Source organism: Leptopilina heterotoma, unplaced genomic scaffold (genome assembly GCF_015476425.1).
Source record: "Leptopilina heterotoma isolate Lh14 unplaced genomic scaffold, ASM1547642v1 Lhet_174, whole genome shotgun sequence".
NCBI lineage: Eukaryota > Metazoa > Arthropoda > Insecta > Hymenoptera > Figitidae > Leptopilina > Leptopilina heterotoma.
Window position 1 is genome coordinate 38,917 of NW_025110890.1, and position 27,914 is coordinate 66,830.

Here is a 27,914-nt window from a genome sequence, read left to right on the forward strand (position 1 = left end):
CATGTGCACATATACTGTACACATATGCACATATATCGAACACATATGCACATATGCTGTTCACATGTGCACATATACCGTACACATATGCACATATATCGAACACATATACAAATATATAAAAATACACAAATTGTACAGTAACATACAAATTTTTTGATGAGAATGTGTATGTCAGTTACGTGGAGGAAATGGAAAGAAGAGGTGATTTTCACTAAGCAAAAGAACACAAGTTGTGTCGACCTGACAAAAATAGTAGCGTCATATTTAAACGGATAAGACGCTTGCGCTCTCTCTTAAAACTATTTGAAAGAATATATGTATAGAGTTCTATCAAGGGAGTCCAAAACCCGTGTCTATTAATAGGACCCAACATCGAAAAGGAACGATGTGAGGTGGAATGGTGTGGAGTAGGTGGAGAATGATATCCAAGTCTTGGTTTTGCCCAGGGCGAAGAGGTCGTACTCTCAGAGCCGCTCTAGCTGTCGCGCGGACTCCACATTCCACCCAAGAGGGAATCTCTTGTGTTTTTTAAAAGTGACGAAGAAGACCATATACTCTCCTCGAGTTTTTTTTTTTTTTTTAAGAGCCGAGATATAATTTTTATTTAGAATCACTAAAAAGACCCCTTATTGCAGAAAATACAACACAAAAAAAATAAAAGAAATCCCAAATAAACAGTGTAAGTGATAGTAAAATTAAAATTAAGTGTGTGCTAAAAAGAAAATCCGATTCGTTCGTGAATTTGTCGATAAAAAAGTGATTATTTATCTTGGCATTTGTGGAATTAGTGCGAATTACTACTTGTGAATAATTCTTTTTTATTATCCAGAATGGATGATAAAATTCAGGATGAAACAACGAATTAGGTTTTTTATCTGATGATTTGGAATTAGATATCTTAGCGTCTAGGGAATTGTTTTTTGATGAGCAAGAAGTTAGATTTGGTCTGAAAAGTAATAAAATTTAGTTTCACTTTCTGCTGCATCAGAAAATTATATGGAAATTATGCAGTTCTAAAGGGAAAAGCACTAGTTGATTGGCTAACGTATTCTCTAAAGGGAACAACAAACCACATTTTGGAGCAGAAATAAAATTAGCTTGAGGAGTGGTAACTAATTTTTACTCTTGGTACTGATGATCCACTTTTTGGCTATTTTTGTCTCAGTTCTTCCTTAAATGTTTCGTTGATTCATCTATAATCAGCAATTTTTTTTTTGGTACCGAAGAAGGAAATCGTATAGTATCAAATATTCAGAAAGTACAGATTCTTCCAACCGAAGTAAATAATTGAAGGCGAACTTTCAAATATTTGCAGCATCCGATAAGGATCCACAGCATCTACTCCCAAATTTCTTGATGCAACCGTCAAATTTTTTTATAGAGGAAACAATTTTTAAAATTGGTCTCTGTAATTTCAGACAGAACAAGCAGATTTTAGAATCCGGACAATTTTTTGGTTAGGATTTTAGGTAACTTTTGGTATGGTACCGAATTTTTGAACACCAAAGTTTTGGGAGTAGCAAACAATGTTTTAACCATGGTAGTAAAATTTTTTGAGTAGGCAAACAAATTTGTGAATGTGTCAACAAAATTCTTCGGTAACTGTATCAAATGATGTAATAAAAGAAGTAAACTATTAGATTTGACCAACTTTCAAAAGTTCGAATCAAAATTTACAATCCTGGAGCCAAAATTTTGAAAGCTAGAATCAAAATTTAGGATCTCGGATTTTCAAATTTCAAATTCTAGAAACGAACATTTGGAAAGCTGGAAGCAAATTTTTGAGTTTTAGTGTCAGCTTTGATGCATTTTGAATGCTAGAACAAAAATATGGAAAGCTGAAACCAATTTATTGAATACTAGATACCAAACTTTGGAAAGCTGGAACCAATTTTTTGAATGCTAGTCACTAAACTTTGAAAAGCTGGAACCAAAGTTTAGAATGCTGCAACAAAAATTTGTATTACTGGAACCAAATTTGTTGACTCCTTGAATCCAAATGCGAAATGTTGGTCTAAAATTTCTGAATGCTGAATCAAAATTTGTATTTCTGGAACCAAAGTTTTGAATACCTAGATTCTAAAATTCAGAAACAAAAGTTCTGCACGTTAAATTCAAGTTTTTAAATGTCACAACTAGATTTTTGGGTATAGCAATCTTTTTATCAGCTCGAGCAGAGTTTAGCTATAACATCTTGCAAAACTTTGGAACATGACATAACTGAAAATTATTATATCCATTAGATCTAATGATTGTTAACGAAAATTTCATTGTCTAACTAATTTTTCATTAGAATATGTCAAAGTTAAGGTATGTCATACTAACAGATCTACTTATTGCAACAGCACAATTATTTGAACTGTTCAAAAAAGAATCAAAAATTCAAAAAATATCTACATTCACTAAACATTGCAGCAGCAATTTTTGAAACAATACAGTTCTTGACTGACTTTTAAGAAACATAAATAAATACGTCAGTAATAATTTTTAGACAACACTTTGTTTAATGAACAGGAATAAATGAATACTATCAAGAATCATTATTACTATCAAATCAATTTGATGTAAAAGAAAGCAAATGTATCAAATTTCTCTGATGCAAAGTCTTAATTCTTTGGTATTATTGTATTTCTTGGTAACCAAATCCTGTTGACACAAAAGATTTTGGTGCTTAATTTTTGAACCTAAATCTTTAAGGAACATTTATAATACATATTTTTAGTTACCAATCTAATCAAACGCCTAATAAATGAGTTAATAATCTATTTGATAATCTAACTAGTAATCTAATTAATACTGTAGTCGATAATCCGTTCAGTAACCTAATTGATAATCTAATTAATACTTTGATCGAAAATCTATTCACTAATCTAATCGACAATCTAATTGAAACTGCAATTGATTTTATTCAGTAGTCTAATCAGTAATTTAATGAATAATCGAGTAAATAATAAAATTTTTGAAAATAGTAACAAAATTTGTTTCATAAAGAGAAATTTTGAGTTATTCTCGTCATCATCATCAGTCTAGAACCAAATATTTCAATATTTGGTTCTAGACTGATGATGACAAATGATTCTGATTTTAAAATTACGCCTACTGTTCAAATCAATTTCATATCTAATACTTTAAATAGTTTTCGTTTTCGATGCTCCTCCAGCAAATTAAAAGACGTATTCTTGGATTTGTATTTTTAGATCAATCGCTAAGGTCCACTTGGTTCTAAATCAAAATTCCATCGTTGTATTTAGAATTCCCGTTCATCTTTTTCTAAATTTAGGAAATTTCTCAATCCTGACAAATATTCTCTTCTCAGATTTCTTTTTGATGTTCTCTTATACGGATGGAATTATTTCTGTTCGATATTTTTAGTTTGATAACCAGACAGCATGATGCTTAAGATATTAGAGAGGAATATTAAAGGAATATTATTTTAGTGAATAGCAATTTGATAATTGCTTCCCTAACAGTATGCTTTAACTGATATTACTTTAGTGGATAGCTTTTTGATAATTGGTCCCCTAACAGTATTTATTTTAATGGACAAACAGTTTGGTAATTGCTTCCTAATTTCCGGATATAACTGTCCTAATAGTCACATCCGAAAATTAGGAATATTCTGAAATATCTGTAGCATATTAGGGAATTGTTCAAGAATCGCTCCTCCAATTTATTTTTATGAATTGCTCCACTAATTTTTTACGTTTAGCAATTGTTCCACTTGATATGTTGTACTTTTTTGCCGTTTTATTAATCTTTGGGTCGTTCAATTGTTTTCGGTTTTCGTCTTTCAAAATCTACGATATAGAAATTGTGTGCCAATCTTTAGAATTGGGTTCCTTTGGTATTTTTCTGTTGGTTTTCCTTTCAAACTCTTAGAAATTGTTTTCTAATTGCTAGCCTGGTCTTTTTTTTTGCTTTTTACTGCACAACCTTTTTGGCACAACAAAAAAGTCATCAAAAAATTTTTGATGTGCCATATTCAGTTTTATTTTTAGTACTCGTTCATCAGCAGATGATAAATATTTGTCGAATTGTTGACGTCATGGTAGATAATGGATTTTGGAAGACTAATTTTGTTCTCATCATCTTCACAAACAGAAACTTGTGTAGCAAGTATTGTAACAACATTTTTACAATTTCTCAATAATGTAAACTTTGAGGAGCTGTGTCAAAATGTTGCTGCAATTTTCGTTTGGGTCTCAAATTCAGTTCTCATTATGTCAAATGTTGCTAATGTAATTTTCGTTTGTGGTTCGTCAGGGGAAATAAGAAAAACATTTTTTCTTCCTCATGGGGGAAAGATTTAAACTGTTTTCCGTTTGTGGGAAATTATTCTCAATTGTTAAAGTTCGTGCAAAATTTGCAAACGCCGAGGCTAACGCTCTTTTTCGTTCCTCTATATAAGGCTCATCATTTTCCTTTAAATGCGGAAGGGAATTCTAAATCCGATTAACCTCGACGTGATTCAGGGTCTCGGAGGGATATTCGCCCTTATAGTCTCGAGACTCATTTTGCATTCCTTCCTCTTCCTCTTCTTCTACTGATGCTATTACTACTACTACTACTTCTATTACAACTCTGAACTAAAATTATGGTAGCGTCAGCAGGAGTTGCTACTCCTGCTGCCACTGCTGCTACCATAATTTTAGTTTTTAGCCGAGATTTTTGATACACACATTCAGGGTCGGAAATTGAAAGGGAGCAACATTGTGAGCACGATAAGCACTACAGGATAGAAGTGTGATGATGGTAGCGTCTAAAATTAGGGATATGGAAGCAACATAGTGTGTGAGAGGGGGTCGGCTCCTTATAGAGCTTGCCACATCGTGAGCTACAGCCCAGGGTTAGCAAACTGATTCTCAGCTCGAATATCAAATTACCTTTTTGGTTATTTCTTTTCTCTGCAACTCATTCGTCGAACAGGGACGCAATGCATTTTTCCGATTGGAAAAGTTCTTCAGTCCGGAAAGAAATTTTCTTCTATTTTCATAATAATAAAATTTATTTACTATAAACTGAAAGTAATCAAAATTTACGTTACATATTTTCGAATATAACCTCAAAATTTCAAATTTATTTCAACCATTATAGACCTGCGCAGAATGTACTTTTATTTTTACACGAGAGGAAGAAGGATAGAAATATCGTTTGCCTTTTGCTTGCTTTTTCTATGGAGAATTTTTAATTTTTACACTGAAGGAAAAAGGATACAAATGTCGTTTGCCTTTTCCTGGAGAATTTTTATTTTTTACACGAGAGAAAGAAAGATAGAAATATTGTTTGCTTTTTTCGAGAAAAAGGAGAGAATATATTTCTATTCTTTTCTCCCTCGTGTAAAAATTCAAATATAAAATTTAGAGGTTATGTTCTTGGACCTGTTTTTAAGACAGGAGAGTAGATTCTTGAACGAAAACGTTCTTTTTTATTTTTGTCGTTCGTTGTCACTTTCTCAATAACATAACCTATAAAGTTCTACTTTCTATTCTGTATTATGAAACTAGTAAATCATTAAATGAGTTTAAAAATTAGTCTAATTCGCGTTTACATGAGTTTGTTATTTATCATCACTTTTTCAAACATAACCTATAAACAATCTTATTATTATTATGAAATGAGTATGCGATTTAAAGGTTTCATTCTGTGTAGGCCTAATGAAAATAATAATAAAAATAAAGATAATAATAAGAATATTAATAATAATAATAAACATTAAGATAATAATTATAATAATAATAACAATAAATTATAATAAATTTATTCTCATTGACTGCGTTTATATTACAAAATGTTGAGAAATTATTATTCTAAGTGAGAGGATGGGAGAGTTCCTTATTTATCCAATTGAAATCAATCTACTTTTGAGGTTATGTTTGAGAAAAATTCCAAATTCGAGTGAAAAGTAAAGAAAATTCATTAATTCTATAGCAAAGAACGACTCGGATTTTCTAAAAATAAAAAATCCACTAAACCATAAAATTTGATAATAAGTTAAAAAAAATAGACTTATAATTATTTTCCCCTTTTTCAGAACCTAACTACCTACAAACATGTCTGACGACGAGGAACAATACTCGTGAGTATTTGTAAATAAAAAATAAAAAAAATAATGAAAATATTCAAAGAATTTAGAAAGAGGTTTTCAACCCTGTTAGAAAGTGATAAGTCGAGCCAAAAAATCTATTTTGAAATGTTTTGAGAAAGGAATTGTAATGTTCAATTGCATCATAATTGAGCTACGCTTTAAAATCTATTAATAAATTTTAAAACTATTGTTTCGTTCTTTTTTCTCTTATACACTCTTATAACGATTTACTTTGATAAAGAAAAATTATAATTTAACAGAATTTAAAGCAAAAATGTTTGATTTCTAAATTTGGCGAATTTCCATCTATTATACACCATAATTGTGATTTATTTATCCAAGGGGAAAAAATGGAATTTTGCCAAATTTTCGATTATAAATTAAAATTTTTATTTAAAAAAGCGAGACTTGTACAGTTTCTGACAAATTTTTCTATTCTTTTTCTTTAATAGTTATTTTTATTTATTTTCTTTTTTTGATTTTAAAGTTTCTGGTAATTTTGGGTTTGTAAGGGTCATTCTACAATATCGTAATATTAAAAATTAATTATCAATTTATTTAGTGAAGAAATTAATTCTAAGACTCTCCACCTGTGAACGCCAAGGTCACCGCCAGATGGCAGTTGAATTGATGAAATCAAATTCCTCGCCACCTGGTGGCGATCCTGGCGTTCTCAAGTGGAGAGATTATAAACCACAATTTTATCACTCAAAAATATTTTTGTACGTAAAAAAATGTTTTATTTTTAAATTCAGTCCAAGGCCAGTAGTCTTTTTATTTAAAAAAAACGTCGCCAATTATTTTTTAATACCAGAAAAAGTTGTTACCATTTCTTTTTTTTTTTAACTTGGGAACAAAAAATAATTTTTTTATTTAAATATTCAATAAATTATTTTTATCTGAAAACTAAAAACTACAAAAAAAGAAAATTGAAAAATAAAAAAAGAAATTAAATTAAAAATAAAATTGAAAAATAAATTTCGACAAAAAATTTACAATATTCAGTCACTATTTTCATTTATTGAAATTTTCCATCAGATTGAAATAAATTTTCCCCTAATAGAATTTTAATGGAAAAAATATGTTCATTTAAAAAGAAAAATATTTTCCTCATAAATTTGGGAAAAAAATTCTCATTTATTGAAATTTTCCATTAGAAAATTTTTTCCTAATAGAATTTTTATTGAAATAATATTTTCACTAAAAAAAGTGTTCTTCTATTTATTTATCTTTTTTTTCCATCTGATCAAAATTGAATTTATAACGATATTTCTGTTTCTTTATGCATCAATGAGAAATATTTTATTTTTTAAATGTCCATTTAGTTTCGATACATATTTAGAATCAGATTTCCAGGTTGTTTGAGGAAAAAAAACATATTTTCTGCTCTTCTTTTCGTACGAGAATTCAAATAACAGAAGATATTTATAAATGTATGTTCTCTATATAAAGTGAAAGGTATTGAAAAATCCTAAAATTATAAAAATCTTCCTATTTTTTCCCCCTTTTTTTGAGAAATTTTTTTTTATATCCTTTTTTGGAAAAAATAAATATTCCTTCAGATTGTTAATTTTTTTCTTTTTGTTAAATGTCCCAAATGTAATTAATTTGTTTGTAACAAAAAAAATATTTGTTCTTTAAATTTCCCTTTTTTTGTACCTAAAGATTGGAAAAAAATTAATTTCAGTGTTTTTTGTCCCTTTTATTTGTTTATTAAAAAAATAGTATAAATTGTTTTTGTTTTTACCGGTTTTGAAAAATTTGTTTCCCTCGTTTTTGTGATATTTTGGTGGACAAAAATTTTAATCAACAAGATGAAAATGTTTATAATTTTTATGTCAGTGTATTTAAAAAAAAAAAGATTGTAAAATTTAAAAATAAAAAAAATTATTTTTCCTTGGCATGTTTAAAAAAATGACTAACACTTGTTATGTTCCTTTCTGTTTACAGCAGCGAGGAGGAGGTTGAGGAAGTGTAAGTGTCTCCTAAAATTAATTTACATTTTACTCCATTTTGTTAAATGGAAAATATTAAAAAAAATATACTTATTATTTTTGTATATTTTTAATTTATATTTAATAATTTATATATATAATAATTTTTAATATTTTCGATTTTAAATATTTTTTTAATTTCAAATAACTGATTTGAAATATTTTTAAATGGTAATTTTTAATTTTAAGACTTTAAAATTCTAATATTTTCAAATTTTTACATTAAGTTTAAAATTTAAAAAAAAAACATTTTTTTTAAATGTATTTTTTCAATACTTTTGTAATTTTTAGTTTCAATTATTATTTCAAAAATCTGAAAATAAAAATTCGAACTTTTTTTAAAAATATTTTCCAGTTAATTTTATGGAGTTATCAAAAAAAGAAATTTCCCTCTGTTTCTAACAATTATTTCCAAAATTGTTTTTGATTACAGGAAGTAAGTTCCAGACACATCCACTAAATTAAAGGCAACAGGCCAACAATAATTTCGAGGATTGTTCTTTTTCTATACTTTTTTTGCTAAAAAAAATAAAATGAAAAATAATAGAGTAGCGTGTTTACCTTATAGTCGGGTGCTAAATTTAGAAATTAAATAACAATTATTTTTCCATCTCTGAAAACATTGAAAAAAAAATTTTTTTTTTCTAAAAGGAAAATAAAATTGAAAATTTTCATATTTATGAATGAAGAGAGGAAAATGTTTTCTTTTGACGAGTTTCAATTTTCTCTTTTCAGTTAAAAATTGAACAGTAAAAGCTCTTTTTGAATATAATATTATACCGGAGATGGAAAAATCAATCCTTGACCGAAGTGTATTGAACTACGTGCGTTGCAACCAACTCCCTTCGTGATATCATCGGTAGCGTTAGAAATGTTATTTTTTTCTTTCTTTTTGATATGCCTACGTCAAAATTGTTGCCAATTTTTTTTTTTTGAATTTTTTCTACTTTTTATATTTTTGGGACTTTGATTTTTTAAAAATTTTTTCTTACTTTTAATTTTTAAGGCCTTAAATTTTTTATATTTTTTTCAAACTTTTAAATGTCTGGTTTTCAATTTATGTTTGAATTTAGAAAATTTTTAATATTTCAGTTTCAAGTTTTTTAAATTTGCCTCTAATTTAAATATTTTAGATTCAAATTTTTAAAAATATAAATTATTGATTTAAAATTTTTAATTTTAAATATCGTAGGCTCAAATTTCTTAAAATTTACCTCAATTCTACTATTTTAATTTCAGTTTCTTTAATTTTGAAACAATTGTAATTTGACCTTTAATTTTTGCAAAAATTTGTCCGAATTTCTATATTTTAGTTACAGTTTAAAAATTTATTTTCTAAAATTTAGTTTCAAATTCTTAACATTTTTTTTCTAATTTAAACATTTAAATTTAAATATTAAATAAAGAAATAAAAAAGAAAAAAAGGTAGAATAGTTTTTAATTACTCTAGTAAAGAGAAAGTCAATTTTAAAAAAATCCCACCGCTGCCACCATTTTTTCTTCCTATAAGATATCAAAACATTAGGTCATTTCATTTTCCTAAATATTTTTTCACAAAAAATTTTTTTACATACTAAAACTAATAATTATAAATAAATCTCAAAGAAAAGAATATTGAATAAAATATATCAAATAATAATTTTGACGAAGGTAACAAAAAGAAGAATTTTTTTTCTCCAAATCCCCCTTAAAAAAAGAAACTAACTTTATTCCGGTTAGCAATTTTGTTTTGTCTCTATTTACTTTTTTTTCCGCCTTTTTTTTCATTCGTCAAATAGAATTATGTAATAACATAATTGGATGAGCACACGGCCCGCGATACGCGAAATGCAATTTGCGCGAAATAAATGCCGGCCGGTTTAAAATTAGAGCGTGTATTTTCTTCACAAAAATAGAGCGGGCCGGATGGCGCTGTGCTGTGTGAGGAACATAAATTTAGTAACACCCAACATTGCGAGGACAAGCATTGACAGAAAAAAAAAAATTATACAGAGAAAAACAAAAAAAAAAAGCAAAATAATCATCGATACAAGTCAATCTTTTGATGTTACGCGCTCAGTAGCGCTTTGCAATGACGTATTTTTGTCCTCGGGCAAGAATGAAAAAAAAACACACACATATAAAAAACAGGAAATTTTTTTTTAATCATTTCGAAACCTCATCACATACACACATATATATTATATTCAAGTCTCGGGTCGCGTATTTCTCTATTTCTGTCACTAAAAATTAGAACGAAGTTTTTTTTTATCCACCAGAAAAACATATGAATAATTTTCAAACGTACTCACTCACGAATTTAAAAAGAAAGAATTTTTACTCAACGCGATAATATTCAAATTGCCATTGGATCGTGTTACAGAATTTTTTTTTAAATTTACACTCAACTTTCTATTTTTATTTTATTATTATTACTTTTATTTTTCTATCAGTATTTATTATTATTTTTTTTTTTATTAGCATTTATTATTATTACTATTATTACTACTACTACTACTATTATTATTATTATTTTTTATTAATATTTACTATTTTTATTTTTATTAATTACTGCTATGACTATTATCATATTACACATTTTATATTTACATTGTTTTAGAAAAATTTTTATTTCTGGAACACTGAATCGGGGAGCAATTTTAATCAGAATCGTTTGAGCGAGAAGTGGGAAAGTTCGTGGAACTCAAGCGCCGGAGTGGGGGCAATGAGAGCGAGAGAGAAATTCCTGTTCTTCTCTCTCGCACTCATTGCCCCCACTCCGGCGCTTCGTCTCATTTCCCTGAAAACAAACTGTCTCGAACGTCTATTACAATTCTCTTACTATTTTAAAAACAGAGAAAAATTTTTAAATCTATTCCTTATAATGATAATGAATAGATTCATCTGAAAACTTAAATTATATATATATTTTTTCAAAATTTAATTATACAATTAAAAAGTAATATTAAATAATTATTATTTATAAAATAAAGAAATTAATAAATAAATGTAATTAGATTTTATAATTTTAGTAATTTTATTATTATTATTATTATTATTATTTTATATTAGTTTATTTATTTTTCTATTTATTTATATTTTAATAATTTTTATAAATAAATCTCTAAAAGTAATTATTTATTAACTGTGTTGAAAGGCATTATTTAAAATTAATTTATTCTATGAAATACTATACGAGTAAAATAATAATAAAATTTATAATAAAAAAGGAAACTTTTTTCAAAATTAATATAATACAGAAATTTCGTGAAATTCAATTTTGGATTATAATCTTGTGCATATATGCGGAAATAGAGAAAGCCGAGTTGTGTAAATTAATACGTCAGTAGTCATATTGGGTAACCGCATCCCTCAACATACAATGAAGTGAATTTCCCCTTTAGCTTATCACGTTATATATTTCCTTTGAAATTTTCATTTAATATTATATAATAAATAGGTACATACATAAAATTATTTTCGAAAATTAATTTCGAAATTTCTCATTTATTGCAGTTTCTATCTCTCTCACTCTTTTTACTACAGTTACGTCAAACTCGACTTAAAATTGCATTTTGTTCATCAATTTAGTATTAATTTATTATTTTAATTACGTCACGAATATTTACAGAAAGGAAATTTTTTTCTTTACGTTCTATTTGGAAATTAATTGTATTATTAGTAATTAATTTATTTTTTAATTATGTCGAATATTTACAGAAAGGAAATTTCTTCTTAAATATCGCGATAAGTTTTAGATTCAAAATGGAGACGCTATTCTCCACCTGCGAGCGCCAAGGTCGCCGCTAGATGTCAGTGTTCAATTCATGAAATTCAATTATTTATTATTTTTTACTGGATATATTTTTTTTCTTAGGTATTTTAGTTTTTTTTACCACATCGCACAGTGCTATCCGTTCCCCTCTAAAAAACCCCCCCTTCCTTTATTTAAAATTACAAATGAAAATCTTCCTCCGCCATATCGAAAATCGAAAAACCCAAAATATTTTCGAAATTCTCATTTTAAAACGCAACAATTTTTTTCGTTATTCGTTCGTCACAATAGGAAAAAAAACCCTAGTATTTTATCTTGTTAAATCGTCCCCCCACCACCACCACCCTAACCCCCCCACCCCAAACCCTTGCCCCCCATCTGTTAATGATAAAAATAAGCCAATAACTGACACTGGTTTTTTATCTCTTTTTTTATCGTTTATCTCTTCTTCTTCTACTTCTTCTTCTACTACTACTACTTCTTCTTCATCACAAAACTCAACACACTCAAAAAAAAAAATACCAAAAAAACCAATAATAAAAAATTCATCACCAACCAATCAATCAACCAATCGACGCACGCGACGCGATCATTTCTGATATGAAAAAAAGGCAACCGGAGAAGAAATTTGAGTAAGTGTCCATTACATATCAAAACAGAAAAAAAAATATGAGTAAATTTTTTTTTTTTTTGCCTATTTGCCTTTATTTGTTTGTCTATTGTCCATTATTTGTCGGTCAGTTTGTCCGTCCGCTGATTAATAAACAAATAATAATAATAATATTAATAATGATGATGATGATGATGATGAAAATAATAATAATAAAAAATTAAAAAGTAAATAAATTACCTCTTTTTCTGTCGCAGATTGTAATGATTCAATTTTTGATAATAATTTATTTACCTTCAATTATTTGCATTTTAAATTAAATGCTAATTAATTAATTAATTAAATTAGATTATAGAGCGGAAAATTACATTTATAGCAATAAATATTTAAATAGTAACAAATTTTTCAGATTTTTTGAATTAAAATTTTAACACTAGTTCAAAAATCAGTTAATTAATAATTTAATTAAATTTAGTTAATTATTATAATATTAATATAATGAATAATAATTATTAAATTAATTAAATTCAATTTTTTACTTTAAAATTTTTGACAAATGTTTAAATTTCGAAATGTTTTATATTTATTTATGTTTATAGAATTAAATTCTTTCTGTATTTTTAATTTTGTATAATTAATTAATAATTTCTTGTTATTTAGTTTGATTTTTATTTTTTTTCAAATTTTGTAAATATTTAATAATATTTTCTTCTTTTTAGTTTTATTTTCCGCTATATTTAAAATTTTTTTTTTTTAAATATTCCACATACTTCTATATTTTAATTTTTTATAAATATTGAATAATTTCTCTCTATATATATTTAGTTTCATTTTTTGCTAAAATTAAAAAGTTTAAATATTTGAAATATTTAATATTATCTTCGGTTTAAATTTATTTCTTGTATTATTTTTGAATTTAAATTTTTTGAATGTAAAATATTATTATCAAAAAATTGGGTCAAATTTTTGTGATTGTCACTGTCGCTGCTGCCGATATTGTACAGTTGCCATATAAATAGTTTTATGTTTATAAAAAAAAAAAATGATTCACTTTTTTTTCCATTAATGTCTAGTTGTTTTTTAATTTGTTAAAATGTTTCACGATATGTATTGTTTATTTTTAATCACCACTATTTTGCAATATTTACATTCTTCTTTAAATTTGCACTATTTGTTTTGTCATCTCCATTCGGCATTAATAATGATAACACAAAATTGATACAAAAATAAGAGAAAAAATTAAAGGATAAATAAAAGCAAAAAGTTAAAATAAAAAAAAAGAATAAAGAAAAAATAGAAGAAAAATTAAAAAAAATAAAATAAATAAATAATAAATAAATAAATTAAAATAAAAATATTGCGAACGCGGCGCTGATTGTGAAGTGGGGATGACGTCTCGTCACCTGGTTCTCGGAAGTTCCCCCCACTTTTCAAACGCTGGCGACGCAACATTTTTTTCATTTCTTATCCCTATGAGTAATTTTAATCTTAAAATACAACTAAAATTTTATTTTTATTATATAGCTAATTAAAAGAATTTAGTATTAATATTTAATTTTAACTTAAAAATAGTTAAATTTACTTTTTTTATTTACATTTAAGTATAAAATAATCAAAAAAAAACTATTTTTTATTCACTTACTGCTTAATGGGATTTAAAAAAATTATTAAACTACTTTTTTTATATTTGTTTACAAAAGTAATTAAAATTAAAAAATAAAAATGTTTTGATTGACATCTAAAAGTGAAAATATTTTGAAAAGTTTTAATTTTAATTAAACTGAATTTTCAACGAATAAAGAACTAAAAACTTTCACATAAAATCTATAAAACAAAAGAAAAGAAAAAAAAAGAGTTTGATACAAAAGAAATTATGCAATTAAAAAAAAAGAAATTAAATATCGCAAAAAACAAGGAAAGCTACAAAAGCCAAGTTTCTATTTACAGACGAAAGCACACTTTTGCATTATTAGCGCCAGGCGAGCTTTTCACGTGATTTTCCGTACGATTAATTGCTGTAATAATTTATCATTAATCGACCCACCGACTCTCGTTCTTATCCCTATTTTTATCAAACTCCTTTTTTCGTTAAAAATCCTCCCCCCCTTTCTCTCTCTCTCTCTTTCTCTTTTCACTTTAAAAATTATTTTTCATATTTCTCTACTTCTACAAAAAAAAAAAAAAAAATGTTTATATCTTCTTTCAAAATTTTCGAATTTTCCATTATTTGAATCAATTTTACAATTTATCAACAATACTATCAAATTTCTCTTTTTGATAAAAGATTTTGTCTTTTTTTTTTGTTTGTTTGTTGGTATTTTCTGTTTTTATCTCTCTATTTTATTTTAATTAAAATGTCGCAGTTGTGTCGATGGTGAATTAAAAAAAAAAAATCTCACGTTTCTTTCCACCGTAACCCTTCCCCCACCCCAACCCTCTCTGTTTCCCAAAAATAAAAAAAAATCGTCGTGTAAAAAGCAATTTTATTTTTTCGAAATCCTATATCTTTTACATACATTTAATCAACGCACGAGGCACATGCATTTCAAATTTTTTTGTTTATTTTTTTTATTTGAACAGTGTTTTTTTTTCACTGAAAGCTTTCAGGTGGGAAACATATTGTGTTTCGTACTTTTAGGTCAAATGTTTTCTTTTTATAAAGTTTTGTACATTATTTAAATGTTTGGTTTTTGTTTTTTTTCCGGGTATGTATTCTTTTTTATTTTCAGAAAGTATTTTTAAAAATAATTTTCGATTTAAAGAGAATTTTTTCATTGAAAGATTGTTTTGTTAGAATAGAAAACAGTGCGGCCGCAGATTCGGGAGTGGGGATAACGTCTCGTGATTGGTTCTCGGTAATTCCCCCCCACTACTCGTTCGTTGCCGACGCAGTGTTTTTAGTACAATTGGAATAAATTGTAGTCTAATAAAAATTAATTTAAAATATCAAAAGTTACGTTTTAGAAAAAAATAATAAAAACCAAAAATCACCTCAAATCTTTCAGTGAAAAGAAAATTGAAAAAAAAAATGGTAAACATTTGTCAAACACGCAAAACGCACTGCCGCAAGCATTATTTTTTTCTTTTTTTTCTCAAATTTTCTACTCTTATTTTCTACTCAAAAAAAAAAAAAAAAAACGTTTCTAATTTTAATTTTTTTGTTATGCTCTCTTCTTTCAACACTGTTTTAATTTTTTTTTTGCAAACTCTAAATTCTTTTTGTTCTCTGTTGCCAAAGCTCGGTTTCTATCAAAATAAAAAATTCAAACGCTGACACTAAAAAAAATTGTTTTTCTTTTTTTTTTAATTTGCAAGTGAAAAACTTCTTTTTCGCCTATTAATGGCAGTTAACAGCTTGCCAATTAATAATCTAAAAAAAAAAGTTCGTCACCATCACCACGAGAGTGAATTTTAAAAATATCCAATTTTAGCAGATATTACATGAATTGATAATTGTCCGATCATGAATATTGATAAGTAATTGGCAGGCTGTGACCTCGTTGTAAATTTTTCATTAACGCAAAAGCTGGTTTATAATAAAACAATCATTAAAACCACTAAATTAAAAATTAAATGCCAAAAAAAAAAATTTTTTTTTGCTATAAATACAAATCGGAAAAAAATGCTTTTCAGAAAAAATTCAAAAAACAAATGTACCTGGAAAAAAATTCCAACAACTATTATTAAAGAAAAAAAAATTTTTTTTTTTCTTTACGTAAAATATTTTTTCTTAATTATCCAATTCAAAACAAACAAGTTTCGAGAAAATACAAATTTTTTTTTCCATTTTTGAATCTAACGATGTAAAATTATTCACTTCAAAGGAAAACAATTATTTTCTAGGTACGTGTTTTTCAAAAGCAAACCAAGAACAAAAAATGCTTCAAAAAAGGCTAAAAAAAACAAAGTAAAAAAATGAGAAAATTCTTTTTTAATTTCAAAAAAAACTAAAAGTTAAAAAAAGCTTTGTGCGCAGTTCTTCGAAAAAATGCGAGCGATCTTTTTCTTTTTTTTATCGAAAATTTCCACTGTATTAACCAATCTGTACTTTCTTTTTTGTAGGGGTAGAACATCCCAAAAGTAAGTTTGTTTCTCGAGGTGTTGTTACACGTCAATAACACTTCTTGTTCACTAGCCACTCACCCCCCAAACCCCTTGCCAATTCTGATACCCCCACCACAAAAATTTAAGGAAGTAGATACGCCTTTAGACAATTTAAAAAAAAAACTTCAATTTACACTCACAAAAATGGAAAAAAATCTATTAATTATTACAATAATTGGATAGAAAAAATAAAACAGTTAATTATTAATTTTTATTTGTAAAAAAATTTATGTACAAAAAAAATTAAACCGAGAAAAAAAAATAAAAAAAAAATGACACAATAATTATATTACACATAAATTTAATAATACAGTTAATTGTAATACAACAATTAAATTGTTACCAAATAATTGTAATAAATATATAATAACAATTAAATTGTTATTAATTAATTGTAATAAATAAATAATAACAATTAAATTGTTATTAATTGTAATAAATAAATAATAATAATAACATAACAATTAACTGTAATAAATAAATAATAATAATAACATAACAATTAACTATAATAAATAACGATTAAATTGTTATCAATTAATTGCAATAATTAGATTAATTATAATTAATTGTGATAATTAGATTAATGACAATTAATTGTAACAATTGGAATAATAACAGTTAACTATAATAATCATATTTATAACAATTAACTGTAATAACTAAATTCATGACAATTAACTGCAATAATTAACTTCATGACAATTAAATTATTATTAATTAATTGAAATATTCAGATTAATAACAATTAATTGCAATAATTAGATTAATAACAACTAATTGTTACAAAGTAAATTAATAATAATTGTTTGTTATAATTTGATTAATAACAGTTAATTGTATTGAATGAATTTATAATTAAATTTATAATTTTATATGTATAATTTAATAATTAATTTAATAACAATTAAATTGTTCTTAATTAATTACAAAAATTTTGTTTAATACAAATTCATTTAAACAGTTTTTAATAATTGTAATAATTAGTTTAATAATATCAATTAATTGTAACAATTAATTTATTAACAATTTAATTGTCATTAATTCATTGCAATAATTAATTTAATGAAAGTTAATTGTTATAGTTTGTTTAATAACCATTAACTGTAATAATTATTAATAATTACTTTCTTAATAATTAAATTGTTATTCATTTAATTGTAATAATGATTTAATGACAATTAACTGTAACAATTAATTTATTAACAATTTAATTGTTATTATTTCATTGTAATAATTAGTTTTATAAAAGTTAATTGTTGTAATTTGTTTAATAACAATTAAGTGTAATAATTACTTTCTTAACAATTTAATTGTTATTCATTTAATTGTAATAATTAGATTAGTAACAATTACAATTAACTGTATAATAATTAAATTGTTAATAATGAATTGTAATCGTTAGATTAATAATAATTAACTTTTTTAAATAGATAAATGTTAAAATATATATCTATTACAATTAATTTATTAATAATTAGATTGTTAGCAATTAATTGTAATAATTATATTAATAATAATTAATTAATATAATAATTAATCCTTAGATTATTAAAATTTAACAGTTATAATTAGAGAAATTTTAAAATAAATATTACAATTAATTTATTAATAATTAGATTGTTAGCAATTAATTGTAATAGTTGTATTAATAACAATTAATTGTAATTATGAATTATGATAATTTTGGTAAATTTTTGAATAATTGTTACTAATGTTAATTTATTAATCAATTTATTTGTTCAATTAATGTAAATTGATCTTTAATTTTACTTTTTTATTAATTTTAAATTAATAATTTAATTTTATCCAAAAATTAATATTATTTTTCCATTCTCTGAATATTTATTTCTGTCGAAACCAAATGTTTGAATCCTTTTTTTTTTGTTTTAAAATTGCAATAAATATTAAAAATTTGTTAAATGTTATTATGTATTTGATATAATAATTATTTATGTAAAGTGTATCTACAACCTTGATTAATAGTCCAATTGAACAAAAATTACTTTCCCTACACCCCAACTCACCCATTTCCACAAAATGTCACTTACAAGCAACAATGATTCAGAATTTTTGTTTATTAATAATTATTAACGACTGAAGATTTTTTACGTGTTGATATTACAAAAAAAAATATACATAAAACGTGAGAGTTCCGTTATATTATTTAAGTTATCATTTAAGAGTGGTCGTCCCAAATGTTACAAAAAAAATTTATTTTTAACATTTTTTATTTCTTTATTGTTTATTTCTAATTTAAAAATTTTTTTTCTCATTTCATTTCTTTTATTTTCCCCTTATGATTCATTTAAATTCAATTTTTTTACTTCTTTTAAATTTTATTTACTATTATTGTTAATTTTTTTCTTTATTTCCATTCCATAGTTCTCATATGTTTTGTTTCGTCCAATTATTTTCCAAGTTGATTATTATTTATTAGAGTCAATTTTTTTTTCGTTTTCTTAAAAAAAAGGGTATTTTTCGAGACAAAATGGCCCTTTTTTTCTCATTTCGACCCTTGATTTGTGTCTTTGATGCAAGGTCTGTTATGCATTTGAAACTGAAGAAAATAAAACACGAGTTTTATGAATTAAAAAAAAGTATATAGCTAATTGTAATTATTTTACAATCTTTATCATTAGTATTGTTTTTGCAATTTTAAAAATTAGAGGAAAGTTTGGAATTCTATATTTTTACGTTCGGAACGAAAGGAAATACAAAGGAGTGACCTTGAGGCAGAGTGGGGGCAATGAGAGAGACAAAGAAGTTCTGTCCGCTCTCACTTACTCTCGTTGCCCCCACTCCGAGTCAAGGCCACGCCCACTGCCTTTTTTCTCCGAAACTTAATAAGATTTCTTCGAAAATAAATATTAGAAAAGTATTTACGGGGTAAAAAAAATTAGTTTCTTAAGCAATATACTTTTTTTTGTTAACAAAACAAAACCATAAAAACATGATCCTTTTCTAGTTCCTTTTCAATTCCGAAAAGGAAACCGTTACCAATTGAAAAGGTCATCATGAAAGTTTTACCTTATTCCTGATTTATATAATACATTTATATTTTTTTGCAAGAAGAAAATAATATTTACAGTAATAATAATTATTCCATAATAATAACTATTATTATTATTTACTATACTCGTACTAAAAAATAATTTTAAATAATTTCAGAATTTACAATTTCTTTTCTTTAAAAAAAAAATATTTTCTTCCTACAGAAAAAATGTCTCCCTTCTCTAAAAATTTTCTCAGCACGCCTATTATCATTATTGCCACAAAGCAATCTAATTTTAAAAAAAAATGCCTTGAATGTTTGAAATAAATTATTTTTTTTAATGTTTGAGTGCTTGCTTGTTTATATGTGTCGATTTGCTTGTTTATGCGAGGGAAGAGCAAAAAAAAAAATTATATATTTTTGACAAAAAAAAAGGGAGGGTTTTCTTGAGGGGAGGGGGGGATAATAATGGATGACCAAAATTTTGGATATTAATTTTGGCAAGAAATTATAAAGAGTCTTCAAGGTATCGACAAGTGGAACTAAACGACTACTTTTGTTTTCGTTCCTGCAATTCACAGGGAGTCCGGTGAAGGAGTCGAGTTTATGAAGGTAAAAATTAATTAATTTTCAACTAAATATAAATATTATCTTAATTTTAATAACAATTTTTAAATAGATCATGAAAAACAAAATTTAAATAAAAATTGATAATAAATAAAATATAAAGAAATATAAATTTACTAATTAATAAATAATTGTTGTTATTTATTAAATAATTTAATTTTTCATACATTTTTTGGTCATTTTTTAAAAAATTTTATTTCTGATAAATTTTTTTTTTTTGCCATTCATTGAAAACTTTAATTTTTGATTAAAAATTTTTTGGCCATTTATTGAAAAATATAATATTTGATTAAAATTTTTTTTTATAGAGACAAGAACAGAAGAGAAGTGACCTCGATGAACAGCTCAAGGAATACATTTCGGAATGGAGAAAGCAGAGAGCCAAGGAGGAAGAGGAGCTCAAACGGCTGAAGGTAATCTTGAAAATAAAATGAAAAAAAAATTATAATTTATTAATGAAAATAATAAAAAAAATGAAAAAAAAAATTGTAATAAATTACTATAATAATTAAATTAATTAATTCCAATATAATGAATATTTATAAAAATACAAAAATTTTGTCACCTTCAGGAGAAACAAGCGAAGCGCAAGGTGACTCGCGCCGAAGAAGAGAAGAAATTGGCTCAAAAGAAAAAAGAAGAGGAAGAACGTCGTCAACGTGAAATTGGTATTTTTATTTTTAATTAATTAATTTTACCGATAATCGAAAATTATTTAACGTTATTTTGTTAATTCTCTAATTTATTTGCCAATAAATTAACGATCAATTATTTTTTTTCAGAGGAGAAGAAACAACGAGATATGGAAGAAAAGAGAAGGTAAAAATAATTTCAAAAAATTATTTTAAAATAATTTTCATGTTAAAAAATAATTAATAATAATTAAAAAAGTTAAAATAATAATTAAACTTAAATTTCAATAATTAAAATTAATTTCAATAAATAAAGGAACTTTCAATAGTTAATTACTAATTAATCATAATTAACTAATGATTAATAATAATTAATTGAATAATTAATTAAATAATTGAATAATTAATTGAATAATTAATTAAATAATTGAATAATTAGTTAAATAATTAATTAAATAATAATTAATTAAATAATTAATTAAATAATAATTAATTAAATAATATTTTTTATTAAGAAACATTGTTTTTAATTTTCAGACGTTTAGAAGAATCTGAGAAGAAGCGTCAAGCAATGATGCAAGCAATGAAGGATCAGGCGAGCAAGAAAGGTCCCAACTTCACCATCACCAAGAGTAGTATAGCTGTGAGTTTTCTTTTTCCAAAATAATATATAGAAATTATTCAAAAAGAAATTAATTTAAAATGAAAATTATTATAAATAATAATAAATTTTATTTATAATTGAAAATTTTTTTAATAAAGGGAAACATGTCGTCGGCACAATTGGAGCGCAACAAAACGAAAGAACAATTGGAAGAGGAAAAGAAAATTTCCTTGAGCATTCGTATTAAAGCATTGGAAATCGATGGTCTGGGAATTGACAAATTAAGAAATAAGGCCCAGGATCTTTGGGACCAGATTGTCAAGCTCGAGACTGAAAAATACGATCTTGAGGAGCGTCAAAAACGTCAAGACTACGATGTGAGTTGTACTCTTTTTTTTAATTACTTTTAATCACTCAGACCTGAACTAATCTCTATACTATTTAATTACATAAAAAAAATTATTTCGATTAACATTAATAAATGAAAAAAAAAAATAATTTTTTAATTATTTGGAACTGTAGGAATTACAATAGTTTTTGCTATTTTAGAAAGTCGAAAATAGTTTTTGCGTTAGAATTATTTGTTCGAAATGAAAGGAAGAAAGCGTGGCCTTGACTCGCGGAGTGGGGGCAATAAGAGCGACAGAGAAGTTCCGTCCGCTCTCGCTCACTCTCATTGCCCCCACTCCTACTCAAGGTCGCGCCCAGTGCCTTTTTCTTGGAATTGGCGCGTGCGCAACGAGCGGCGTATATAAAAGACTATTTAAATTTTAATGAATTGCATTCATTTACTTAAATTATAATGCTATTATTATAAATTTTTCAATTTATTTTTTAAACTAGTTTTAAATTAATTTAATTTAACTTAATTTAATTTTTGTTTAATTTAAGTTAATTTTTTTTACAGCTTAAAGAATTAAAGGAAAGACAGAAGCAACAACTTAGACACAAGGCCCTTAAAAAGGGACTGGACCCAGAAGCTCTCACCGGAAAATACCCAGTTAGTATTGTTTTTAAATTTATTTACAGCATTGAATATTTTTATTTTACTTATTTACAGCAGTAAATATTTTTTTTTATTCATTTGCAGTTGTAAATATTTTTTTTATTTATTTGCAGTTGTAAATATTTTTTTTTATTTACAGCAGTAAATGTTTTCTTTATTTACAGCAGTAAATATTTCTTCACCTATTTATTAACAATAAGAAATATTTTTTTATTTCAAATTCCAAAAAATCGAATAATTAAAAAAGTATCAAAATTTAAATTTCTTTCTTTATTTCAACAGCCTAAAATTCAAGTCGCCTCCAAGTATGAGCGTCGTGTAGACACCAGGTCCTATGACGACAAAAAGAAACTCTTCGAGGGTGTAAGTATTGAAAAACAAAAGAAAAATTTTCTTTCAAAATTTACGGATTTAAATATATAAAAGAGGAAGAAAAAAAAAGAAATTAAAAAAAAAAAATTCATCAAAAATTGAGTTAAAAATATTTTTTTTTTCTTTTAAAATGAACAAAAATGATGATGACAGGGATATGACACTCTTCTCGCGGAGATCAACGAGAAATTGTGGAAACAGAAAACAGAGCAATTTATGAAACGCACCAAAAGTGAGTCGCTCCGTTATTTCAAAGAAAAAAAAAATCCCTCTGCCTGCTGTTGTCTTGTTTACGACCCTCGATTTTTTCTCTCTGTACTTATTAATTCCATTTTTTTGTTGTCAATTTTCTTCATTTTTCCAAATGTCTTCAATATTCCAGACTATGGATTTAAATTTCTAATATTAAAAATTTCAAAAAATTTTTTAAATTCTAGTTATCAATTTCATTATTTTAAATTCTGATTAGAATTTATTGTTATTTATTTATTTATTATAACTTAGAATTAGAATTGTTTTTGCAATTTTCATAATTATTAGAGAAGAGTTTGGAACGAAAGGAAATACAAAGGCGTGACCTTGAGGCAAAGTGGGGGGCGCAATGAGAGTGAGAGAGAAGTTCCGTCCGCTCTCACTCACTCTCGTTGCCCCCACTCCTAGTCAAGGCCACGCCCACTGCCTTTTTCTTCGAACCAGCTAACGAAACAAATTTAAAACTCTATTCAGAATTTATATTTAATTTCAATTTACTTAATAAAATATAAATTTTACAATTCTACATTTGAAATTTTACAATTACAAATTATTATAAATATCTTTTGTTTTTAATTCCACTTTCAAATAGAATCATCTTAATCCTCTATTGTTGATAAAATAAATCACAATCTCCAAAAGGTGAATAAAAAACAATTGGTGTAAATATTCTTTTTATTGGTGTAAATTTATGTTAAAGGGAAAAAATCCTTCTTTCCCTGAAAGTAACTATTTTTGTCCCCCATGTACATATATATGTCTACAATTTGTTTATAACAATTAAAAACAAAAACGGTTCACCCACTTGATGTCTATTTGGTGCCGTTGTTAAAATACCCCCCCCCCCTCTCTCCCCCTCACCAATCAGCATGTGTAAATAAAAGATACAAGAAAAATGCTCTTAATGAACAACAACTGATAGTGAAAAAATTCAAAATAAAAAGAAAAAGAGAGCAAATGAAAAAAAAAAAACAGAAAAAAAATCCGAAAAATGAACCAGGCGACGAACCCTGAGTGAGAATCCTAGCATGCTTTCCTTTGGTGTTTCAGGGTCTCACCGATCAGATCAAGGACACCATGGAAAAACAATGGAACCTTCAGAAAGAGCAGTTCCTTGGTCGTCAAAAGAGTACGTATTTAAAAATGGCCCTCCCATCTTCAGTTGGCCAGGTTGTTTTATTATTTTTTATTAAATTTTTTCTTCAAATTAAACAAACCACCCCCACCCCCTAAATCCTTAAGGAAATTACTAAACAAAAATGTGTGGCTTTAATTATTTAATTAATTGTTTAACAATTCAGATCCTTTTAATATTAATCCACTAGTCGGATAAGAAGTTTCCAAATTATTGAGGATGTAAAATGTGAATGAATGCTAATTTAAAAATTAATAAAAAATTGATTTGTAATTCGAAAGAATTTGTTCAAATTTAGAATTAATTAATTCATTTTTGAATGGGATTAATAAAAAAAAATTGAATAGAATTTTATAGGAATTAGTGAGAATTATATTGAATTCAAAAGGATTCGTATATGATTTTGATACAGAATTGTTACGAATTAGAAAGTATTTGTTCGAATTGAAAAGAATTATTTCGATTTAGATGGAATTATTGCGAATTGATTCGATTTAGTAAGAATTCTTACGAATTGATTCGATTTCGATACGAGTTATTACGAATTAGAAAAAAATTAATTCATATTATTACGAATTAAAAAGAATTAATTCAGATTATTACAAAATTTAAATTATTACGAATTAATTCGATTTAGACATAGAATCATTACGAATTAATTCGATTTATAGATGATATTATACCAAATTAGAAAGAATTAATTGAAATTATTACGAAATAAATCTATTTCGACAGAATTAATACGAATTAGTTAAAAAGAATTCGAATTAAGTAGAATTATTACGAATTAGGTATTTTTAATTTGAATTGAATATAATTATTACAAATTGATTCGATTTCGATACGAGTTATTACGAATTAGAAAACATTTATTTAGATTATTACGAATTAAAAAGAATTAATTCAAATTGTTACGAATTAAAAAGAATAAATTCAAATTATTACGAATTAATTCGATTTAGACATAGAATCATTACGAATTAATTCGATTTAGACATAGAATCATTACGAATTAATTCGATTTATAGATGATATTATACCAAATTAGAAAGAATTAATTGAAATTATTACGAAATAAATCTATTTCGACAGAATTAATACGAATTAGTTAAAAAGAATTCGAATTAAGTAGAATTATTACGAATTAGGTATTTTTAATTTGAATTGAATATAATTATTACAAATTGATTCGATTTCGATACGAGTTATTACGAATTAGAAAACATTTATTTAGATTATTACGAATTAAAAAGAATTAATTCAAATTGTTACGAATTAAAAAGAATAAATTCAAATTATTACGAATTAATTCGATTTATAGATGGTATTATAACAAATTAGAAAGAATTAATTAAAATTATTACGAGATTAATCTATTTAGACAGAATTAATACGAATTAGTTAAAAAGAATTAGAATTAAGTAGAATTATTACGAATTAGGTATTTTAAATTTGAATTGAATATAATTATTACAAATTGATTCGATTTCGATACGAGTTATTACGAATTAGAAAAAAATTTATTTAGATTATTACGAATTAAAAAGAATTAATTCGATTTATAGATGGTATTATAACAAATTAGAAAGAATTAATTGAAATTATTACGAGATTAATCTATTTAGACAGAATTAATACGAATTAGTTGAAAAGAATTCGAATTAAGTAGAATTATTACGAATTAGGTATTTTAAATTCGAATTGAATATAATTATTACGAATTTGATAAAATTATATTAGAATTAAATGTAAATGAATTTGAATGAAGCAGAATAAATTCGAATTATTCATAATTATTAAGAATTATAATAAAATCGAATTAGAATTGAATAGAATTAATTTTTGAATTTCTCAAAGTTAATTCTAATTATCGTGAATATTTATAAATTACGAGTAAATTAAAATTTTAGTGGAATTAATTCGAAATGGATAAAATGAATTAATACAATTAATTTGAGGTAGAATTAGTTAATTAAATTTTAAGCATTTATTTTAGCCAATTATTTTTGTTAACTTTCGTTTATTTATTTCATCAATTTTTTCGAATTAGAAAGAATTGGAATTAGATAAAATTCATTTTAGTTACAATTTGAATACAAGTTAAATAGAATTTAATTTGAACTTAATTTAATTATTTCAAATAAGAATACTATTATTATTTTTCCTTAGGAATTGGAATAAATTCGTATTGAAATATATTCGAAATAACTACAATTACTTTTAATTAGAATTAAATAGAATTAATTCCAAACTGAATTCAATTATTTTGAATTAGAATTAAATAGAAATTAAATACAATTATTAGGAATTGGAATAAATTCGAATTAGATAGAATTAATTTCAATTCGATAGAATTAATTCTAATGCAATAAAATTATAACCAATTCGAAACGAATTGTGTTGTTTCGAATTTGAAAAAATTGAATTGATTCAATTCATTTATAGGAATTGGAATAAATTTGAATTAGTTAGAAATTAATTAGAATTAGACCGAATAAATTCGGATGTGGTAGAATTTTAACATACTCGTAGTGAATTCGAATGCAGCAGAATTGTAACGAATTCCAATTATGTTTTATTATTTCGAATTAAAATTAATCTAATTAATTAATATATAGATATTTAGAATTAGGCAAAAATCATTCGAATTAGAGAGTATTAATTTGAATTAAATTTTATTTAGAGGAAATAAATTCGAATTAGACAAAATTAAATTGAATTAGAAATAGACAAAATTAAAACGAATTCGAATTAGTCAGAATTAAATTGAATTAGAAATAGATAAAATTAAAACGATTTCGAATTAGACAGAATTAAAGTGAATGAGAAATAGACAAAATTAAAACGAATTCGAATTAGACAGAATTAAATTGAATTAGATATAGATAAAATTAAAACGAATTCGAATTAGACAAAATTAAAACTGATTCGAATTAGAGAGATTTAAAAGGAATTCGAATTGAACCTAATTATTTCGAATTAGAATCAATCGGATTAATTGTAAATTAGTTTCGAAAAAAATCAATATCCACTCTTGAATTTACAAAAAAAAAGAAAACAAAAAAAATTAATTAATGAAAAATTTTGTTTTTCCACTAAACAGCGAAGCTACCAAAATGGTTTGGCGAGAGGCCAGGAAAGAAAACTGGCGATCCCGAATCACCGGAAGGCGAGGAAGACGTGAAGGCATCGGGTGACGTCGATCTTGAGGAACCGCAATTCGACGAAGAAGAAGAGGAAGAAGAGGCAGAGGAGGGTGAGGCAGAAGAGGAAGAGGAAGAAGAAGAGGAGGAGGAAGAAGAAGAAGAGGAGGAAGAAGAAGAAGAAGAGGAAGAAGAAGAAGAGGAGGAGGAAGAATAAAAAAAAATTACCATCACTCAATCACAATTTTTTTTTCTCTCTCTCATCATTCGCGACCAAAAAAAAATTATTTTCTCACAAACGCACCAACACTCGTATTTTCTTCTCTTCTTTCTTTGCGTGCGAGTAAAAAATGACGCCTTTAAAAAAAAATGTTCACACATGAAATTTTTCTTCTTTTTTTCGTGAAAATAATAAAAAAAAATAATGTTGCAATTAATTAAAATCAAGCAACTGAAGATTTTTTTTCTGTTGAAATAATACGCGCGTCTCGCTATTACTACTTATTACTACTGTTACTATTATTATTATTACAATTATTATACAATTTACAATAATATTATACACAACCAACACACAAACATTATTAAAATAAATGAA

General features: G+C 25.3%; 1 protein-coding gene across 4 annotated transcripts; it reads left to right on the forward strand.

The window, feature by feature from the left end:
• The first annotated feature begins 416 nt into the window (after positions 1 to 416).
• On the forward strand, positions 417 to 27,914 carry LOC122499759 (troponin T, skeletal muscle). 4 transcript variants are annotated; one of them, XM_043608258.1, is made up of 15 exons: positions 420 to 680; positions 6,035 to 6,079; positions 8,039 to 8,066; positions 12,448 to 12,468; positions 16,509 to 16,526; positions 20,127 to 20,157; positions 20,481 to 20,585; positions 20,744 to 20,840; positions 20,955 to 20,991; positions 21,342 to 21,447; positions 21,567 to 21,785; positions 22,316 to 22,408; positions 22,697 to 22,777; positions 24,089 to 24,167; positions 27,277 to 27,913. In XM_043608258.1, the coding sequence occupies exons 6-15, from the start codon at positions 20,152 to 20,154 to the stop codon at positions 27,531 to 27,533; spliced, it is 1,080 nt and encodes a 359-aa protein (XP_043464193.1). In that variant the 5' UTR covers positions 420 to 680; positions 6,035 to 6,079; positions 8,039 to 8,066; positions 12,448 to 12,468; positions 16,509 to 16,526; positions 20,127 to 20,151; the 3' UTR covers positions 27,534 to 27,913. The 4 variants fall into 4 exon arrangements, with proteins under 4 accessions (XP_043464192.1, XP_043464194.1, XP_043464191.1 ...); XM_043608259.1 differs by lacking the exon at positions 16,509 to 16,526 and having other exon boundaries at positions 419 to 680; XM_043608257.1 differs by lacking the exons at positions 8,039 to 8,066; positions 12,448 to 12,468; positions 16,509 to 16,526; positions 24,089 to 24,167 and adding an exon at positions 22,940 to 23,018 and having other exon boundaries at positions 417 to 682; positions 27,277 to 27,914.

Bases quoted from the DNA above. Each gene is read 5' to 3' on its own strand.
- LOC122499759 (XM_043608257.1), top strand. From the start codon at position 6,054: ATGTCTGACGACGAGGAACAATACTC. The intron at 20,992-21,341 runs GTAAAAATAATT...TTTAATTTTCAG, and splicing joins GATATGGAAGAAAAGAGAAG to ACGTTTAGAAGAATCTGAGA. The intron at 22,409-22,696 runs GTTAGTATTGTT...TTATTTCAACAG, and splicing joins CTCTCACCGGAAAATACCCA to CCTAAAATTCAAGTCGCCTC.